The sequence below is a fragment of the Plectropomus leopardus genome, chromosome 20 (genome assembly GCF_026936395.1).
Source record: "Plectropomus leopardus strain MGB_pleo_1.0 chromosome 20, ASM2693639v1, whole genome shotgun sequence".
NCBI classification, from domain to species: Eukaryota; Metazoa; Chordata; class Actinopteri; order Perciformes; family Serranidae; genus Plectropomus; species Plectropomus leopardus.
The window spans coordinates 25157234-25174089 of NC_142195.1; the positions used below are offsets into that span (position 1 = coordinate 25157234).

Here is a 16856-nt window from a genome sequence, read left to right on the forward strand (position 1 = left end):
ATCGTTCATGAATGAGCATCTTTCTGATCTTAAAACCTTGTAGTTATATTTAGTGCAGCTGTCAGAAAGGTATTTATCCTCAGCAGCTTCCAACCTTTAATCATCCATGTTGGCTATATTTGTTTTTTTATTTATTTATTTTATAATAGTTATTAATGTCATTATATGTTTTGTGCCATTGCCCTTATGGTTATTTGGTCCTTTGGAAATGTTAAGATAGTTGTGGCACGACCTCGGTTTCAGTATTGCAACCAAAATGATGATTCAGCAGTAAAGAAAACCTCAAAATACTGTTGAATAATCTTCTCGCTTTATTTGAGCAATGAGCATTAATCTAATGCATATAAATGTGAAGGGAAACACAGTTAAACACACTCTCTGTTGCTACGGTGCAGAGAGCAATGCTGACTATGACACAACTGATATGTGTTGCTCCATGAAAACAGAACTACCTGAAAACGTTTCCTTTTTACCCACAATCCTACATGTTCAGATTGACATGCAGGAGTCAGGAGTCTGTAATGTGCACAAAAAAAAAAAAACAGGGTTCATGCATCCTACGCAGCTGATTTGCTCCAGCCCTTTACTCGATCTCATTGGAGGTTCCCACAGTGGCCTTGATCTCAATTTCTGCAGAGAAATCAGAGAAAATTCAGAAAGCTGCCTCAAACCTAAACACCATTTTCTTCCATGATCATTGCATGTTTTCCTTTGGATGTTTTATCTTAAGCCTTGTGTTCAATAGTCTTCTCTTAAATAGATTGTTTACCTGGGCAAGGTCCGCCTTCAAAGATAATGTCATCAATAGCGATATCACTCCTCACCGATGAACCTCTGGTCGCTTCAAACACAATCTGAAACAGAGACACAAGTATAGAAACAATTGCTTTAAGGCCTTTAAAACATACTTTCTCAGTTAGCTTTGAAATTGAATGGATTTGGGTTTTGGACTAATGACCTCTGGCTCTGGGAACTTCTGACATTTTAGAGATCAAATAAAATTAACAGTAATCTATAGTGAAAATACTCATTAGTTGCACCAGCAGAAGTTAGTTATTCTTTGAAAAAGTCTTTGAAAAGTGTATAAGCCAGTGACCATGACTGTCTTTGTCCATGTCCAGCACACAGACTTTAAATCTGAAACAGTCAGGAGACATTTTGTTGGACTCTTGCCTGATGCTGGCAGTCACTCTGGTACTCCACCGTAGCCCTCAGCCAGGCGATGCTCTGCTCGCCGCTCAGTTGCCAGAGCAACATGTCCTCTCCGTCCTTGTGGAGGTGGACGCTGAGCTGACCCGTGCCTGAGCCGTACATGTGGTAGTAGAAGCGCAGACATTGAGGCCCCCAGGAGCCTCTCAGAGGTCGGGACAGCAGCCGGATGCTCTGACCGGGCAACATCGGCGACGCCTCCATGTGCAGGTAATATCCTGCCAATCAGACGTCAACAAATGTCTGTCAATACAGCTGTGGAAGTTTAAAACAGACTTTTACTCACGCTGTGTGAGCAAGCAACTGAAAAGCTTTTTTTTGTGCTGCAGAAACCCTTTCAGAGTCCTAACCCCCTCACCGAGTCCTGTGGTGTGGTCTCCTCTGGGCCCGGTGTACGAGGTCGGGGTGGGTCCTCTTCTCCACTCCCAGTCAGCACCATCGCCCTCCTTGTCCTGAGTGTATCCGCAAAGACCCGCTTCGAAGTCACAGTGTCCCGGCAGAGACGAAGACAACGAACCTGCAACAGGAACATGAGTCAGGTAACATTTTATTATTACTGTCAGCATGAAAACGCAGCTATTTTCGAACTGCTCTTTAATGCATCTCTCCGGATTAATCACATTCAACTTGAACATTGAATATCTGTTTCCAATGTTTTGTGGGAATCACTTAAAACTTAAGTATTTCAGTAACTTTGAAGGCAGATTAACGACCTCTATATTATTTAAATTAATTTTTAACTGTGCATGAAAGCTGTAACCGGCATGTGATAACAATATGAATCATCACTGTAACCTAAAAAGAGTTGGTGACAGTCTGATTATCTAAATACTGGCTCACTTGACTCTTGGGCTTATTTTTGAGTTTGTCTTCACTCCCTCAACAAATAGTGCTTTGCAGCATCTCATCAAATCACCCTTTACAAATGTCATCCCTCTGTTAAATAGCCATAAGTAGTGGTTACCAGCAATTTTATATACAGGTGAGAAGGCTCCTGCTACACCGACTAGCATGTTCAGAAAACCGTTATCAGCTTGTTAAATGGCAAAACTTTATGTTTCAAGACACAAACAACATGTGGTTTAGGCACAAAATGCACTTGGTTATGGCTATCCATCCATGGCATCCATGTTTGAGGGCAGTTACGCTGCTGAAAACAGTGAGATCGGTTGCAAAAAACGTCCACGTTTTGTGGGACAAAGATGCTGTAAACGCAGCCGTGGGTTTAGAGAAAACCTACATTTGGGAGCACTAAACACAGCTGGAAACTTTGTGATGCGTTGCTAAGGAACATAATGTGTTGCTTAAGGACACCCAAGTTTGGGGACATTAAACTGTGCTGGAAACACAGTGATGTGTCGATAAAAGACACCCACAAAATTTCAGCTTCATTATTTTGCATTTCAAGTCCATATTAACAAAGTAAAGCAGTTTTTACCAGACTGTCTTAATTAGGAATCAAATGAGAGCAAAAAACTACACGCGACTAACATAAAGTGGACACGTCTATAAAGGGGAGAATCATGGGTACTAATAAAACCTGTTCTTATTTAGGTATCTTGAGGTCAGAGGTCAACCTCTTAAAGACGAAAATGTTGGCCAGCGATTAACGCAAAAAAAATTCACGCATTACTTTCAGATTTTAATCGCATCAGGGATTAACGCGCTAACACTGACAGCCCTACTTAAAAACATATATTTAAAAAAAGATAATTTTTCACTTTTACCTGCTGTCAGCTCACAGTCTCCGAGTCTCACACTGATGTCATCCAAAGCCACAGAGCCGCAGTCCCAGAAGCTCCTGCAGGTGCTGACAAAAACCACCTGAAGAGCAAAAATAAACTTTATTATTATCTACACGACCCCAGAGGAACACACACATTCCTCATTAACGCCGTCAGCTCTTAATGGAAACCAAAACCACAAACACTTTGTTGTGGCTTTGTTGCTCTGATGTTTGTGAGACTTTGTGAGACTTCCCTCGTAAGGAAGAGAAGAAATCATCAGTCGAACACTGAGTGTTTTAAAACGGTTCAATATGCACAGTGAGGAACAAAAGGTCAGTGTGGAGAAAGCCTTTGAGCGCTTTGGCATCTGGGTGAATTAATTCTTATCATGCACACAAACACATGAGGATGAGGCCGTGTCCTCTAACAGTTGAGTAAAGAAGATAAATCACAGAAGTTTAACAGCTTCAACACCAGAACAGAGAGGAAACTCTTTCTTTATTTGTTGTTTCAGCTGTTAAGTCTGTTTTTTCCTTCTCTCTGTCCAGCAGGTCTTCACATTTCCTGCTTCCTTTTTTCAATTTTACCCCGTTTCTTCTTATTTTGGTAGGTTAATCTAAGTATTTATGCTTGATGGTTTCTTAAATTGCTCCTAAATTAGCTCTTTCCTTTGTCATAGCCATCTTAGCAGCGTAGCTGTGTTGTTGAAAACATGTAATTAAAAAATGGGATTAATTATTGAAATTAGGCGATTAATCACAATTTAAGGAACAATCCTTTGACAGCCCTAAATGACACGCAATTTATGTACAGTTGTTGCCCACGAACATCACTCACATACTTATTTTAACCCAAAACACGGTGTGTTTTCTTATCCTAACAAATTATTTTTTTGTTGCCTAAACCTAACCGCGACTGTTTCACAACAATAAATACGTGTTACAGTGTGTTTCAGCTGTGCGTTGCTATGAGACGCCTAACACGGTGACAGAAAGTCGATATTTGATGACCTGGGATGACAGCATGTTGGCATTAATGGTAATTAGTAAGGATGCACAATAATGGATTTCTTTTGCCAATATGCAGATATAAAAACAAATAATTTGGCCAAAACCTGATCTGAATATATCCACTTTTTCCCCACGATTTTAGTGATCAAGTCTCTTCTGTTGTGGAATTAACACCATATTATTAATACATCGTAATAGCCCACCAGCACGTGCAGACTTGAAATACAATACTGATTAAAAATCGGTTTGTGATATTGGAAGAAAGTAGCCTCTTTCCCGAATCCAGTGTGTCATTTTAAAGCAAATATCTGCCGATACAGATGACTGACTGATATTATTCTGCATTCCTACTAATTAGAAAAAGTGTGCTAACGTGCCAAATTAAGATAATTCATTTTTCCTCCTCCTTTTGTTCATTTAATTTCATCTTTGCCACCCCTCGTCCTTCAAATCTTTGTCCATTCATTTCTTTACGTCTTGCCTCTTGTCCTCCGTCCATCTTTTTTTACTCTTCTGTATTTGTGATTGTCTTTTTTTCTCTTTTTTCTCTTCCTTCATGTATTTGTTTATTTTTAGTTTTTCCAACCTCCTTCCATTTTCCTTAATGTTTTCATGTATTTATTTATTCTTTTGTTCCATTTATTCTTCCCTTTATTTCTTTCTTTCTGCAGTCATTCATTTATTCATGCGTTAATTTGTTTTTTTATTTCTTTGTTTCTTCCTCCCGTCCGCATTTCATGAATTCTTTGGCTCGCTCTGTTTTTCTCCTCCCCTCCCTCCCTTCTTCCCTTTTTTTTCATGTTTTAATTTGCTCTTTCCTTCCCTCTTTCCTCCTCACACTTATTCTCCACTGTTATTCTGAGTGATGTGATATTTCCACTTCCTCTCCTCTGACCTTGGCAGGCTGCGTAGTCTGGAAGGTGACGTCGGTGGTGATCCAGATTCCTCTGGACTTCTCCCCCTGAGTCCAGATCTTCTCCTGGATGCCGCTCTGCTGCTGCTGCAGATACACAGCGAGCGCCTGGTCCGTCTGGTTGAAACCTGCAGTTGCCAAATGTATTTCTGCTCGGTGAGTCAGTAAAATAAATCACAGCACCCGATTTGCACTCTCAAACACACAGGAGTCAGAATGAGTCTTGGAAAATAGTCTTTTTCGGGTGCCACTCACCCCTCAGGGAGAAGAAGAATCTCAGGCAGAACTTCATGTTCCCTGGCAGAGTCGGACCGTTCAGACGGCTAACGTAACCAGAGTGCGGGCTCAGTCCGGAGTGAGCCAACAGGAAATATCCTGGAGAAGAGAAGACAGCTTTTATTTTCTTGCGAATCTGCTTGGAATGAATGTTTCCAATTCCCATCAAGACTCGCACCTGTTACTGATCTTAATATCGAGTTTTGTCAACAGTTTTTCAGCCTCAAACCCAGCTTTGTTTTAACACGTCCTTCTCCGGAGGTTTCTTTGTTTTTAAAGCTGCGCAAAGAGATTTTTGGCCACAAGAGGTCAGATTAAAAAAAAAAAAAAAGCCTCTAAATCACTGGCTTATAAAGTGGCAAACACATTAACAATATATAATCTCAAAGCAACTGCTTCTGTTGACATTATCTGAGTAAGTGAGTGAATTTGCCGAAACAATAAGCTAAATCCGGCTAAAAAGCTCTGCAGAGCTGCAGCATTTTCAAAAAATCATCCATGATTTTGGCTTTCCTATTGATTAATTTCCTTAATTTTGCCAAACTCTTATGGGTTAACAATAACTGAAAATACAGCTGCAGTGGTCCAACATTTAATTACTTTTTACCTCACACTAACAGCTTATTTCACGCAATTTTTACACAAAATATTCTTCCTTATTTCCCAACCATAGCAAATAAAATTTGCAACATTAAAGGTTTCCTTCCTGAAGCAATTTTTTTAATAGTGATTCTGCCAAATTAAATCAACATAAAGTGATACTGTTTTACTAAAAAAGCACATCCCATATGTCCTCATAAACAGGACGATTAAACAAAACATGAACCTCACTAATTTCACTTGTGCCCCCACAGCCACCGTTAAATCAGAAATGTATTGGTTTAAAGAGCACTCCATTGATTTAGCATTGTACTCTTTTTTTCTGTCAGACTCACAAACACAGTTTTTAAAAAAGTTATGCAGCAAAACAAAAGATATGGTCTTTTTTTTCTCTTTTTTTTGCCGACTTTCTTTTGCAAACTTCAGCCCCAGCTGACACTGGTCAACACCGAAAAAAGGTGGAGCTCTCCTTAAATCCAGATTTAATAGTTAGAAATTAAAAGATTTTAAAAAATCCAGTATCAGTTGTTTAATCCCACCTGCTCCCGTGGTGTGGTCTCCGTTTCTGAATATGTTGGGCTTCACTGACACTCTCCTCCATGACGACCCCGTCACCGGCTCCTGGATGTAGCGGCAGAGACCTGACTCAAAGTCGCAATTGGCGATGGAGGGGTCAAAGGTCGGCTCTGTGGAAAAAAAGAAAAAAGTACAGAATCAGTATATTTGATGGTTTTGCATGATCACATTTGTGGCTCCGGTTTTAGTATTTAAGATTTGTCAGAAAGAGTCAAATTTGTTGTCCCCACAGGATTAATCCTCCTGACAGATCAAAAACTTCCCTCCAAAAAGCACAGAAGAAAATATTAAAATCCAAATGCTGTGCAAGTTTAAATTATAAGGAGCACATTCAATCTTTAGAATTAACCCTTTTTTGTCAGATGCACTGTCTGTACTCTAGTATCGCCCCTATTGCTGCTAAATGGTTTTATCCCCACCACATGTGAATTTCCAAGTTTTATTTGTCCTTTTAAAATCCTAAAATGTTAATATGTTGGAGGTTCACTCAGTTGGATCATAAATCCGACTGTTGTGAAGGCTCACCGGTGTCTTTGCTGCAAAACTCTGGAGAAAAGGAAATGTCATCAAGTGCAACGCGTCCGCCTCTCGGGCTGTTAAAGGACACTTCAAAGACCACCTGGAGAGGCAGACAGACACTCGTAAACGGAGATGCATGCCATCGTGTGCACACGGAAATATACCCTCAAACAGAAGTAACGTATGAGTACCTTGTATCTTAAAATGTCTGGTTTAAGGTACTAAAACATTTTTTTAAATTAATTTTGCAGAAGCAGAATTAGGTGGGTTCAAAGGCACAGGTCATTTGTGTTACTACCCATCAGGCCATAAAAAAGCTGTTCATGTAAAAGTTATCACATAGAGCTTTAAAAAGCCTTATTCTGTGCATAAAGCTAACATGAGCTGTTCACACTGACCTGTACAGCGTACGGTGCCTTCAGGTCCACCTGCACAGGTATCCACTCTTCCACACTCCATTCATTCTGGTTTTCTGTGCCTGCCCTCCACAGCTCCTGGTACTGACCCAGCTGGTCCCTGGTGTAAACGGAGAACAGGTTCCCTCCCTCCTCGCTTCGCTGATACTGAAAACTCAGGCAGCCGTACATCGGCACGGTCGTCATGGGAGACACCAGTTTGGCAACTTCTTTGAAAGTCTTGGCGTAGATGGAGTCCACGTACATTAAGTGACCTGACAGTGAGTTAAATATCAGCTATTATTTTCTTCTGTTAAATTTAAATTACAAACAAAAATTCTCCCCGCATTCAACTATAAGATTCAAGGTTTAGTTTGTCAGTTTATTGTGTACTTGCATACAGTAAAAAACAAAATGCTGTTCCTCTTAGCCCACAACAGTGCAACAAGAAAATATTTTAAAATATATATTAAATTTCCCTTAAAAAATCCCAACACAAAAACAAAACATACAAATAAAGAAAAAATAGAATTATCACCTTGCAGTTGTATCCTTCAGTCAAGATGCAGTTAAAGCAGTTAAAACATCCATATCTGTGAAAATGTTGACGCTTCACACACATCCTCCCCCCAGAGGTTGACCTTTGACCTCTTAGATATAAGATGTCACTTCATTGTGATATCTTGTTAGACATTTGTGTAAAATTCTGTCATAATTAGCATGTGATTTCTTGAGTTATGTCCAAAAACATGTTTTGTGAGGTCACAGTGACCTTGACCTTCAACTGCCAAATGTTAAACAGTTCATTCTTGAGTCCAAGTGAACGTTTGTGTCAAATCTGAAGAAACTCCCGTAACAGATATTGCGTTTATCAGAATGAAACAGACGAAGGTCATAGTGACAAGTGTGTGGTAAGTGAACGTTTGTGCCAAAATTGTGGAAATTCCCTCAAGGTGTTCTGGGGATATTGTGTTCACCAGAAAGAAATGGACAAAGGTCACAGTGACCTTAAACTTCGAGGACCAAAATCGAAACAGTTCATCTTTGAGTCCAAGTGAACGTTTGTGCCAAAATTGAGGAAATTCCCTCAAGGAGTTCTGGGGATATTGTGTTCACCAGAAAGAAATGGACAAAGGTCACAGTGACCTTAAACTTCGAGGACCAAAATCGAAACAGTTCATCTTTGAGTCCAAGTGAACGTTTGTGCCAAAATTGAGGAAATTCCCTCAAGGAGTTCTGTGTGTTTACAAGAATGAGACAGACAAAGGTCACAGTGACCTTGACTTTCAAATGCCAAATGCTAATGAATTCAAGTGAACGTTGGTGCCAAAATTGAAGAAATTCCCTTAAGGTGTTCTGAAGATGTTTTTCAAGAATGAGACAGACAAAGGTCACAGTACATCTTTGGATGTACAGGCGGATACATAACCCTTTATATGACTATATATATATATATATATATATATACATATATATATATATATATATATATATATATATATATATATATATATATATATATATATACATATATATATATGAATAATACTCACCTGTCTTGTTGTTGTATGTGTGGTCATTTGGTATGTTGTTGTGAAGTAGCTGGGTGCCGCCGCCGCCTCCCACGTACCAGTTCACATTGGCGTTCCACTGATTGCTGTATCCACACAGGTGAGACTCCTCAAAGTCACACTCTGGACGCAGAAAAATGAGAAACAGACTTGCTGTTATGGGTGTGGAGCAAAAAGGCTTTTAACTTAATAATGAACCATTCATGTGTGCGAGTCTAAATAACAGAGCACAGATGGTCTGCATCCAGAGTTACACTCATATGTGGATTATTTTTGTCTTTTTGTTTTGGGAGAGACGTGTGAGTGATGTACGTGTGAAGTTACCGAGGCAGTATCCAGGGCTGATGTGGATCTCAAAGATGGCCACGCTGCTCCCAGCGCTCCGTCCAGGTTTACCTTCGATGACAACCTAATCAACAACACATGTCCAGTGATACCCTGCAACCGTGATATGGAGCGACACGGGGATGACATCATAGAAGGTGAGCGAACATACGGGAGGTCAGAGAGAGTGCGCCCATGAAACGCACAGAAATCTAATTTACGTTTAAATCTCTAGTGTGCAACAGTTTTTTTTTGTAAAATGACTTTCAGAGGCAGAGATGACTTATGGGAACACGGAGAAGAAACACACCTGTTAAAACATGAGGTCAGGGCTTGTACAAGCGAGTGTGTGTACAATAAAACATGATCTTTGAGTTTTTGACCTTATTTAGATGAATAAATGGCATGTTTTTATTACATGTGTTAAATATTGTGGACATGTGCTTAACATTAAACCTCTTATTTTAAGTGTTGGCAAACGGTAGGACTTCAACAGCAGACTGGTTTGGTCTCCACCAACTCCTGAGATAATATCTGGCTATTGCTTTTCAGCTGCGAGCTGTTACGCCTTCTTCTCCAGCTAAAATTGCTGGACAGGTAGCACATAGTGGATTTATCAAAGCAAATTGGCTTGATTTCTTAAAAAAAAATAGGAATAGGGCAACAAGCAATTTAGCAAGTAATGGCACAAAAATGAGCAAGAAATTAGTAAAAGGTTTCAAGAAATGTACCAAAAAATAATAAAAAATAATACATTAAAAAAAACAAGAAAATGACACCAAGAAAGTACTAAAAAAATTAATCATTTACATTTTTTTCTTTTTTCTTTAACATAATTTTAGATATATCATTAGGAGACATTTTTCCCTTATTTTTGATAATATTATACAATCCCTCCAGCTAATTTTTAGATCATTACTTTGTCACCTTTGTTGTTTTTTATTTTACTTATTTATTTATTTTTATATTTATTTTTTTTCAGTTTGGGGTTCATTTCTTGCCAAGTTGTTCATTATATTGTTTCACCATGGAAAAAGGGGGATTTAAGCAGTTTTAACGAAATAAAGGTTTATTTATTCATTGTGACAGACATTTTTGAAATTTGGAGAATAGAGCCATCACTTTTGTAAGGCATTACAGCCATGAGGAGGGTTTGTGTTCAGAGAGAGTAAATAGCAGAACATTTCGGTTCATTTTTCCACCTCTGCCTGGACTGAAACACATTTAGGCACCGAGGGGCCCACAGACCCGCCTCGCCATTATGTAGGTCACGACCCTGTCAGACTCAGCTCTGCCTCTGCATATAATCTAAACATGTGCTGTACTGTTCCCACACAGTGTTTAGATAATGTGTGTGGGTGTAGGTGTGTGTGTGTGTGTGTGTGTGTGTGTGTGTGTCTCCACACACCTCTTATTGGCTTCAGTTTGGGCCTCTGTGTGTAATATCAACCTATATGTGTCCTCCTGTTAACAACAGCATGAAATAGTGTTTTCTGCTCTTGTGTTGTTTTAACTAAAGAGGAATGGAAAGTCAGTTGTTAGAAGTAATTGTAGTCTTTGATTTTATTTTACCAACATTGCACTATTAAATATTTTGATGTATGTTAAAGCTCTGTACTCTTTGAAAAGGGAGCATTGCAGAGGACACTTCAGTTATGTTGCATACAACCCAGTCTGGACATTTTATTTTTTTCTCATTAAGCAGTTTGTCAGAAAGTTCTTTAATGAAGAAATGTTTGTTTCTACTTGGGAGACCGTCGCAAAAGTTCAGAGGAAATTATTACTTTATGCTCTTTATGTTACAGCTCTTTGCCAAAAATAAATAAAAATAAACCTTTTTTTATATTTGCACTTTTTATCCAAAATATTGCAACTTAATTAATTAATTTTTGTGATGTATAGTTTATTTTTTTCATTGTATTTGAACTTTATTATGAAATATTTTTACTTTATCAGAACCTTTATTTTGTGATTTTTGACTAACATTGGTCTTAATACACTTATAACACTGGATTAATAGCTGTACATAACTGTTGCTGTGACAATTTGTTTAAAGTCGAGTTTAAGTAGTTTCCAACATAAGTTATCTTTTTTTCAAATTTTGTGCTTCATAATTTTTGTTACGTTTTCTGTTAAGTTTTTGGTGACCCCCTGACCTTTTCTGTTACGCTACCATCAAGCGAAAATTTCCAATTACACAGTATATGCATCAAAATCTAATGGACGTTAAAAAGACATTTAACAAAACTTAATAACCTTTTCCTTATGGTGCTTCTCTCTGGACAATAATTACACTTTTAAAGCCACTTAAGCTCTAACAGTAGCTCAGTTGAATAATGCTGCAATATATATTGCTTGTTTCATCTGCATTTTGCATATTAGGACAAACAGGGACCATTACAGGAACTTTGAATTTTAATTTGACCTTGTTTTTTTATTTTACAAAGATTAGACTATTTTAGAAAGTATCTTACCCTGTACGGCTCTGTATTGTTCTGCAGGTCCATGCTGGAAATGACCCAGCTGTCAGAGGGCGTCTGGCTGCTCCACAGCGGCTTGTCAAAGCTCTTTCCCTCCGTGCGCTGCAGGACCTCCAGGCTCCCTGACCCGATGATCTGGTAGACGAGCCTCAGGCAGCTCCAGTCGCCCTGCTCCAGAGCCGGACTCAGCAGGACCCCCGTGATCTCTCTCTGTGTCCCCGTATCTGTGCTTATCTCATCATCCTGGTCGTCGCTCATGGCTACTTCCACCGCAACAAAACGGCCTGGAACAAAAAGGTGTGTGAGATTAAGAAAAAATGTAAACATTACAGCTGTCATAAAAAAACTAAAGAACAAAAAAAAAAACATTGATCTGAACTTAGGAAGACCTTTTGTTCTACAGGGAAAAAAATTATCAGTATGCTATCACTTTTTTGGAAAAGTGCCCATTTCCTACAAACACTGGTACACCAAAGCTTTATGAATGGTTTTTTTTTCTATTTGCAAAGGCAGCCATTAGTTTCAATTCATTTTTTACTGACATCTAGTATAATAAAATTCATTTTCGGCAATGAAGAAGATCTGGCAGTCAGTATCTTAATTTATGAGCTTTCAAAGAAAAATGAAGGAAGGAAAGTATCAGACCTAAAAAAAAAAAAAGCCAAAAACCTCCACATGCTAAACCAGACTGCACCAACACAACAGAGTAGTAGCATGTGTTGAAACTAATCTTTAAGGATATAAAAGTTAGGCTAACTGGAATGTGGCACTAATATTACCCACCTTTTTGCCATTTTAGCCTCATTTAAGTTAGCAGAGTGCTAAACCCGAATTAACTGGCTTGGATTGTATTTGTAGAGGCATGTGAAAATAAGGAAAGTAACTACTTTAACATCACCCACTGGTCTGTGGACTCCCATTTTGAAGCTTCAAGTTTGACATTTTGGCCATCGCCATCTTTTTTTGGAGCCACAAGTGATTATATTTGGATGAAAGGGTGGCGCTGTGGAGCGAGGGGTGGATCTGACCGAGAAGCCGAGGACACTATCAGCAGACAGCCTTTACTCAAAGTGGCCTGCCCTTAATTATGCAAAAATGTACCTCCTGTGCAGTTATCACAAATGTTGAAATTAGCTATAGAGACCAAAACTATTTTTGTACCAGGCTGTAACATGTTCACTTCTGCTGTAAACTATTTTAACACGTGGGTCAATGGTGATCAACTCGCCTCTCGAGCCAGCCTCAAGTGGCTGTCCAAAGAACTGCAGTTTTCGCATTTTGGCATTGGCTTATTTTTGAGCTACTTGGATAGAAGTCTCTGGAGCACCTGCTGAGCCACATAATACAGAAGTAGCGACGATCATCACAATTTTACGCTGCATGCAGTTCTCCTTATACATCCATGATGTGCTCCAGGCAAGCAATTCTCATTCAATACAATGGGCACTGTTTTAGGGTCTGTTATTCAGATCTAATAATACATTGCACTTCTCATAGGCGCCCAAAATTCCAAAATAATAAAATGATAATGAATAAATTTCAGCCATGAAATATTGTTGATGCATTATTGTATGCCACTTAAGCGTGGCTGATATTTGTGCAGGTTGGACAGGGCAGTAGATAAGTAATGATGGTGCTTGTGGTGGAGGAGTGTCAAAAAAAAATCCTAACCTGGGGCCTGCGGCACTTAAATACAGCTTTGCTCGCAAGAGTTTTGCCCAAATCTAGTGTTACAAGCTTGCCATGACCAGTCCATTTGAGGCTAATGGTAATTTGCAGTCCTTTGATGTCAACCATTTATTGAAATTTTGACCTGCGGCCGGCATATGCTGAAAAGTAAAAAAAGGCAGGATGCTGCCTCAAATTGAACATTTACCTGAATTAAAGTACAAAAAGCTTCAATTCAGGGAATCAGGAATAAAACATCAGGAATTCAGCTCCCACCGTAACAGCGACATTTAGCTTCTTTTCTGCTCTAGGGCGCTCTGAGCTCTCCTCACTGCTCTGTCTTTTATTATTTGTCCCTGTGGAATGCTTTGCTGCCTCGGGGCTGACAAACACACTCTCACTCACACACACACACCACAGCCGAACTTATTTCACCTTTAATGCGGTCAGTCCAAGATGGTTTTCCTCTCTTTTCTGCCAGTAAGCTAACATTATCTGCAAATATTTAAATATAGTCGACAAACTGAAAATTAATCATCAACTTGGCACACGCTCAAGCTGACGCAATGTCTTTATTGCCTCATTTGGATTGAGAGAAGAAAAAAGTGCATAAAAAAGTGCTTTATATGTTGGACATGACTTCACTTCTCTCGCAGCCTCAGCTGAGCTGCACAGACTGAGAGAAGAGAACAAATGAGCAAGAACTGAGCACACCATTAATGCGCCGGCTGCACTGACCTTTTTAACAAGCCGACGGCAATAGCAACAAGGATGGAAACAGGAAAAAAGAGAGTGGTTGACGTATCCCAGAGGGAAGACTGACAGCGAGTCAGGCTGCAACAGCAGAGCAAGTTTCAGACAAGTACGAGCAGGAATCACAGTGGGAAAAAAAGTCTTAATAAGGATTTTTTTCTGACAAGCTCTGACTGCAGATATACTGGTGCAGCAGGTCATGCTGGGAGAAAGTCTGCCTCTCCAATCAAATGAGTGTAGATGAAAAATAGAAAGTTTAGTGAGGTATAACAAGAGCAATACACTTCTCAATATTGCAGAGGCAATCAGTCAACAAATAGGTTAATCTGCCAGTTTTTTTCTTTTGCCAGTTTTTGTGATCAAGTATTTTTAATCAAAAAATCTATTTTAATTTGCATTTGCTCATTCCAGCTTCTTAACACTTTTTTTCTGCTACATATTGCATTAAATTTAATAATCTTTCTTATGATTGTTGCTCATGCAGTATAGGTATTCTGCAGACATCATTATTACAAGCTCTACCAGTTCATATGCTGACGCCACCCAGAGCGCCCTCACAATATCTGCATACATGAGCAGGTTGCAGTATTTTTTCCATCATGCAAGACTGCAGAATTTATTTTGTTTGTTTTACTCCATTAAATCAGTTACAAAATTGACCTATCATCATCTGTAAAAAAAAACCAAGAGAAAACCAAGCAGCTAAAAAAAATGAAGCCAGCGCAAAAGTGCCAAAACCTGCAGTTCCTCTAATGACCACTTGAGGCTGGCTCCAAATTTAAGTCAATCCCGGTAGACAATCACATTAAAATGTCAAACTTTATGGCAGAAATAAACACGTTTACAGCCTGGTACAAAAAACAACATTTTGTCTCTATAGCTAATTTCAACATTCATGACAATTATTGGGGAAGTAAAGTTATAAATAACTCACCCGTTTACATTTTATTAATGCTTAAAGTTACGCATATTTAGGGACTACGTCTTAGACTCAGATCAGCTCTACCCGCTCATCCAAAAATGGTCACTTCTCACTTCAAAAGATCCAAGATGGTGATATCCAAAATGCCGAACTCATGGCTTCAAAACAGGAGTCCACTAACCAATGGGTGACGTGACAGTGGCCAAAACAAACAGATGAGGTGGTTAAATCTGGTATAAAACACTGACTGAAGCAGTTTCACAATAAAAATCCGTGTTTCTCCAACACTGTTTGGCATGTCTGAGACCGGCCGCCAGCCCAGCGCCTGCTAATGTGTTCTCTCATTTTTCCTCTGACAACTTAAGATCCAGAAGTTCAGGAGGATTTTACCACGAGCCAAATTATCCGCAGAGGTTTCTTACTCTCCAAAACAAATATTTTGAAATGGTAAAACTACTGAATAAAGGAGTTTCATGTTAAAAAAATCTGCTTTTCTGATGCTCTTATCATAAAGGGAGTACAACAGAAAAAATGTAGATATAAAGGCTAATTCTAAGGTTACAAAAACAGAATGATTCTTATTTTCAGGTGATTATGCACTATAGAAAATATACTTATTATATTGTATTTCATTTCTGCCTGTATACACCTCTGACCCTACACACTGGACCTTGCTTCATGTCACAGTTAACTTGAACATGATTCTGCTGCTGGTGCAGATGTGTCTGCAGACCCTTCTCTATTCCTGCGCGAGGCCTTTGTATTAAATCAGTTCCCATCAAATGTTAGAGAAGTTGGCAACAGTTGTGATGCCTCTACAACAGCGTAATGCATACATCATCTAATCTGAATTCATCTATTGGCTTTGATCACTTAACATAAAAAGAGACTGACATAACTTAGATACGGGTGTGTACTGAACTCAGCTCTATCAGCTGCAGTACCAACCCGGCAGGAATGCCTAAATGTGTTATTTCACTGACTCCAGATGTTCGGGGATGCTGGAATCAATGCAGACCAGATGGGCGTCTTATTCACCAGAGTGCTGCTGTGGTGAGGCCAAAACCAGCACCATAACAACTGGGACATCTCAAGAGATCGACAACAAAGCCTACACTTAGCACAAGCCTCTAAACTACAAATGTTTTAAAAACGAGAGGACTGAAGAAGCTGCATGGTGTCTCCCAGTACCATCTTTGTGCAGGGTCCAGGTTGTGAAATCTGCATCTGACGTGTATCCGCAGGTGTTGGACTCAAAGTTGCAGGAGCCTGGCAGCAGCTGGTTGTGTGCTTGGATGGTGGCTTTGAGCACAGAGAGAGGGAGAGAGAGATGGAGAGAGGGAACGGTAAGTATGAATCATAGCAACTGGCATCAACAGAAACATGCCCTCATGCAGCAGCGGTGGCACGACCGTTAAAGTACTCACCAGCAAAAGTCAGGAGGTAGAATGGAAGCATTGCAGCTTTCTCTGCAAATAAGTGGACTCTCGGAGGAAATAACAAAAGCAAAAGTAAGTCTCAAGTTTGTATCCACAGTTGGAAAAATTTCAAAAAAAATTGCAACCAAAAGTTGCTGATTCTTCTCTTGTCTGAGTGTCTCTCCAGCTTCACAGACTGGCAGCACACTGCAGACGCTCCGCTGGGAAGAGTGTGCGTCTGGACAGCAGAGCAGAGAGGAGGAGGAGGAGAGAGAGGTTTGAGAGGGAGAGAAGGAGGAGGAGAAAGAAGGTGAGTGATGTGCTGCTGGGAAGCCAGTGAGGGAGTAGGGTAAAGAAGAATAAGGGAGGGTCGGGGAGAGAAGCAGAGGAGGGCCAGCTGGTGGAGAGAAACAAGTAGGAGTTTTGAAAAAAAGTGAGATTAGAGAGTAAGAAAAGGTAGGAGGATAATAAGTAATGCAGAAGAGAAGGAGCTGT

At 39.6% G+C, this 16856-nt stretch overlaps 2 protein-coding genes across 3 annotated transcripts in view; one reads left to right on the forward strand and one right to left on the reverse strand.

The window, feature by feature from the left end:
• Nucleotides 1-288: 288 nt before the first annotated feature.
• On the reverse strand, nucleotides 289-16515 carry LOC121959679 (MAM domain-containing protein 2-like). Its single transcript, XM_042509130.2, has 15 exons — nucleotides 16371-16515; nucleotides 16135-16245; nucleotides 11595-11884; nucleotides 9121-9205; nucleotides 8779-8919; nucleotides 7229-7500; nucleotides 6837-6930; nucleotides 6275-6421; nucleotides 5115-5234; nucleotides 4842-4987; nucleotides 2937-3033; nucleotides 1568-1726; nucleotides 1174-1427; nucleotides 770-854; nucleotides 289-630 (listed from the first exon to the last, which is right to left on the reverse strand). Exons 1-15 carry the CDS (start codon nucleotides 16399-16401, stop codon nucleotides 584-586), a joined length of 2079 nt encoding a protein of 692 aa, XP_042365064.2. The 5' UTR covers nucleotides 16402-16515; the 3' UTR covers nucleotides 289-583.
• A 16-nt stretch (nucleotides 16516-16531) lies between these two features.
• Nucleotides 16532-16856, forward strand: part of LOC121959678 (uncharacterized) — a 30463-nt gene continuing 30138 nt past the window's right edge. For both annotated transcript variants that reach the window (XM_042509129.2, XM_088071468.1), the window contains exon 1: nucleotides 16532-16671. The gene's annotated coding sequence lies outside the window, so the exon portion shown is untranslated. The remainder of the gene's footprint in view (nucleotides 16672-16856) is intronic.

Excerpts from the sequence above, each read along its gene's own strand:
- LOC121959679 (XM_042509130.2), bottom strand. The coding sequence starts at position 16,401 with ATGCTTCCATTCTACCTCCTGACTTTTGCTG. Across the intron at positions 9,206-11,594 it reads ACAATACAGAGCCGTACAGG|GTTGTCATCGAAGGTAAACC; the intron begins GTAAGATACTTT and ends GTTGTTGATTAG. Across the intron at positions 6,422-6,836 it reads GTTTTGCAGCAAAGACACCG|AGCCGACCTTTGACCCCTCC; the intron begins GTGAGCCTTCAC and ends TTTTTTCCACAG.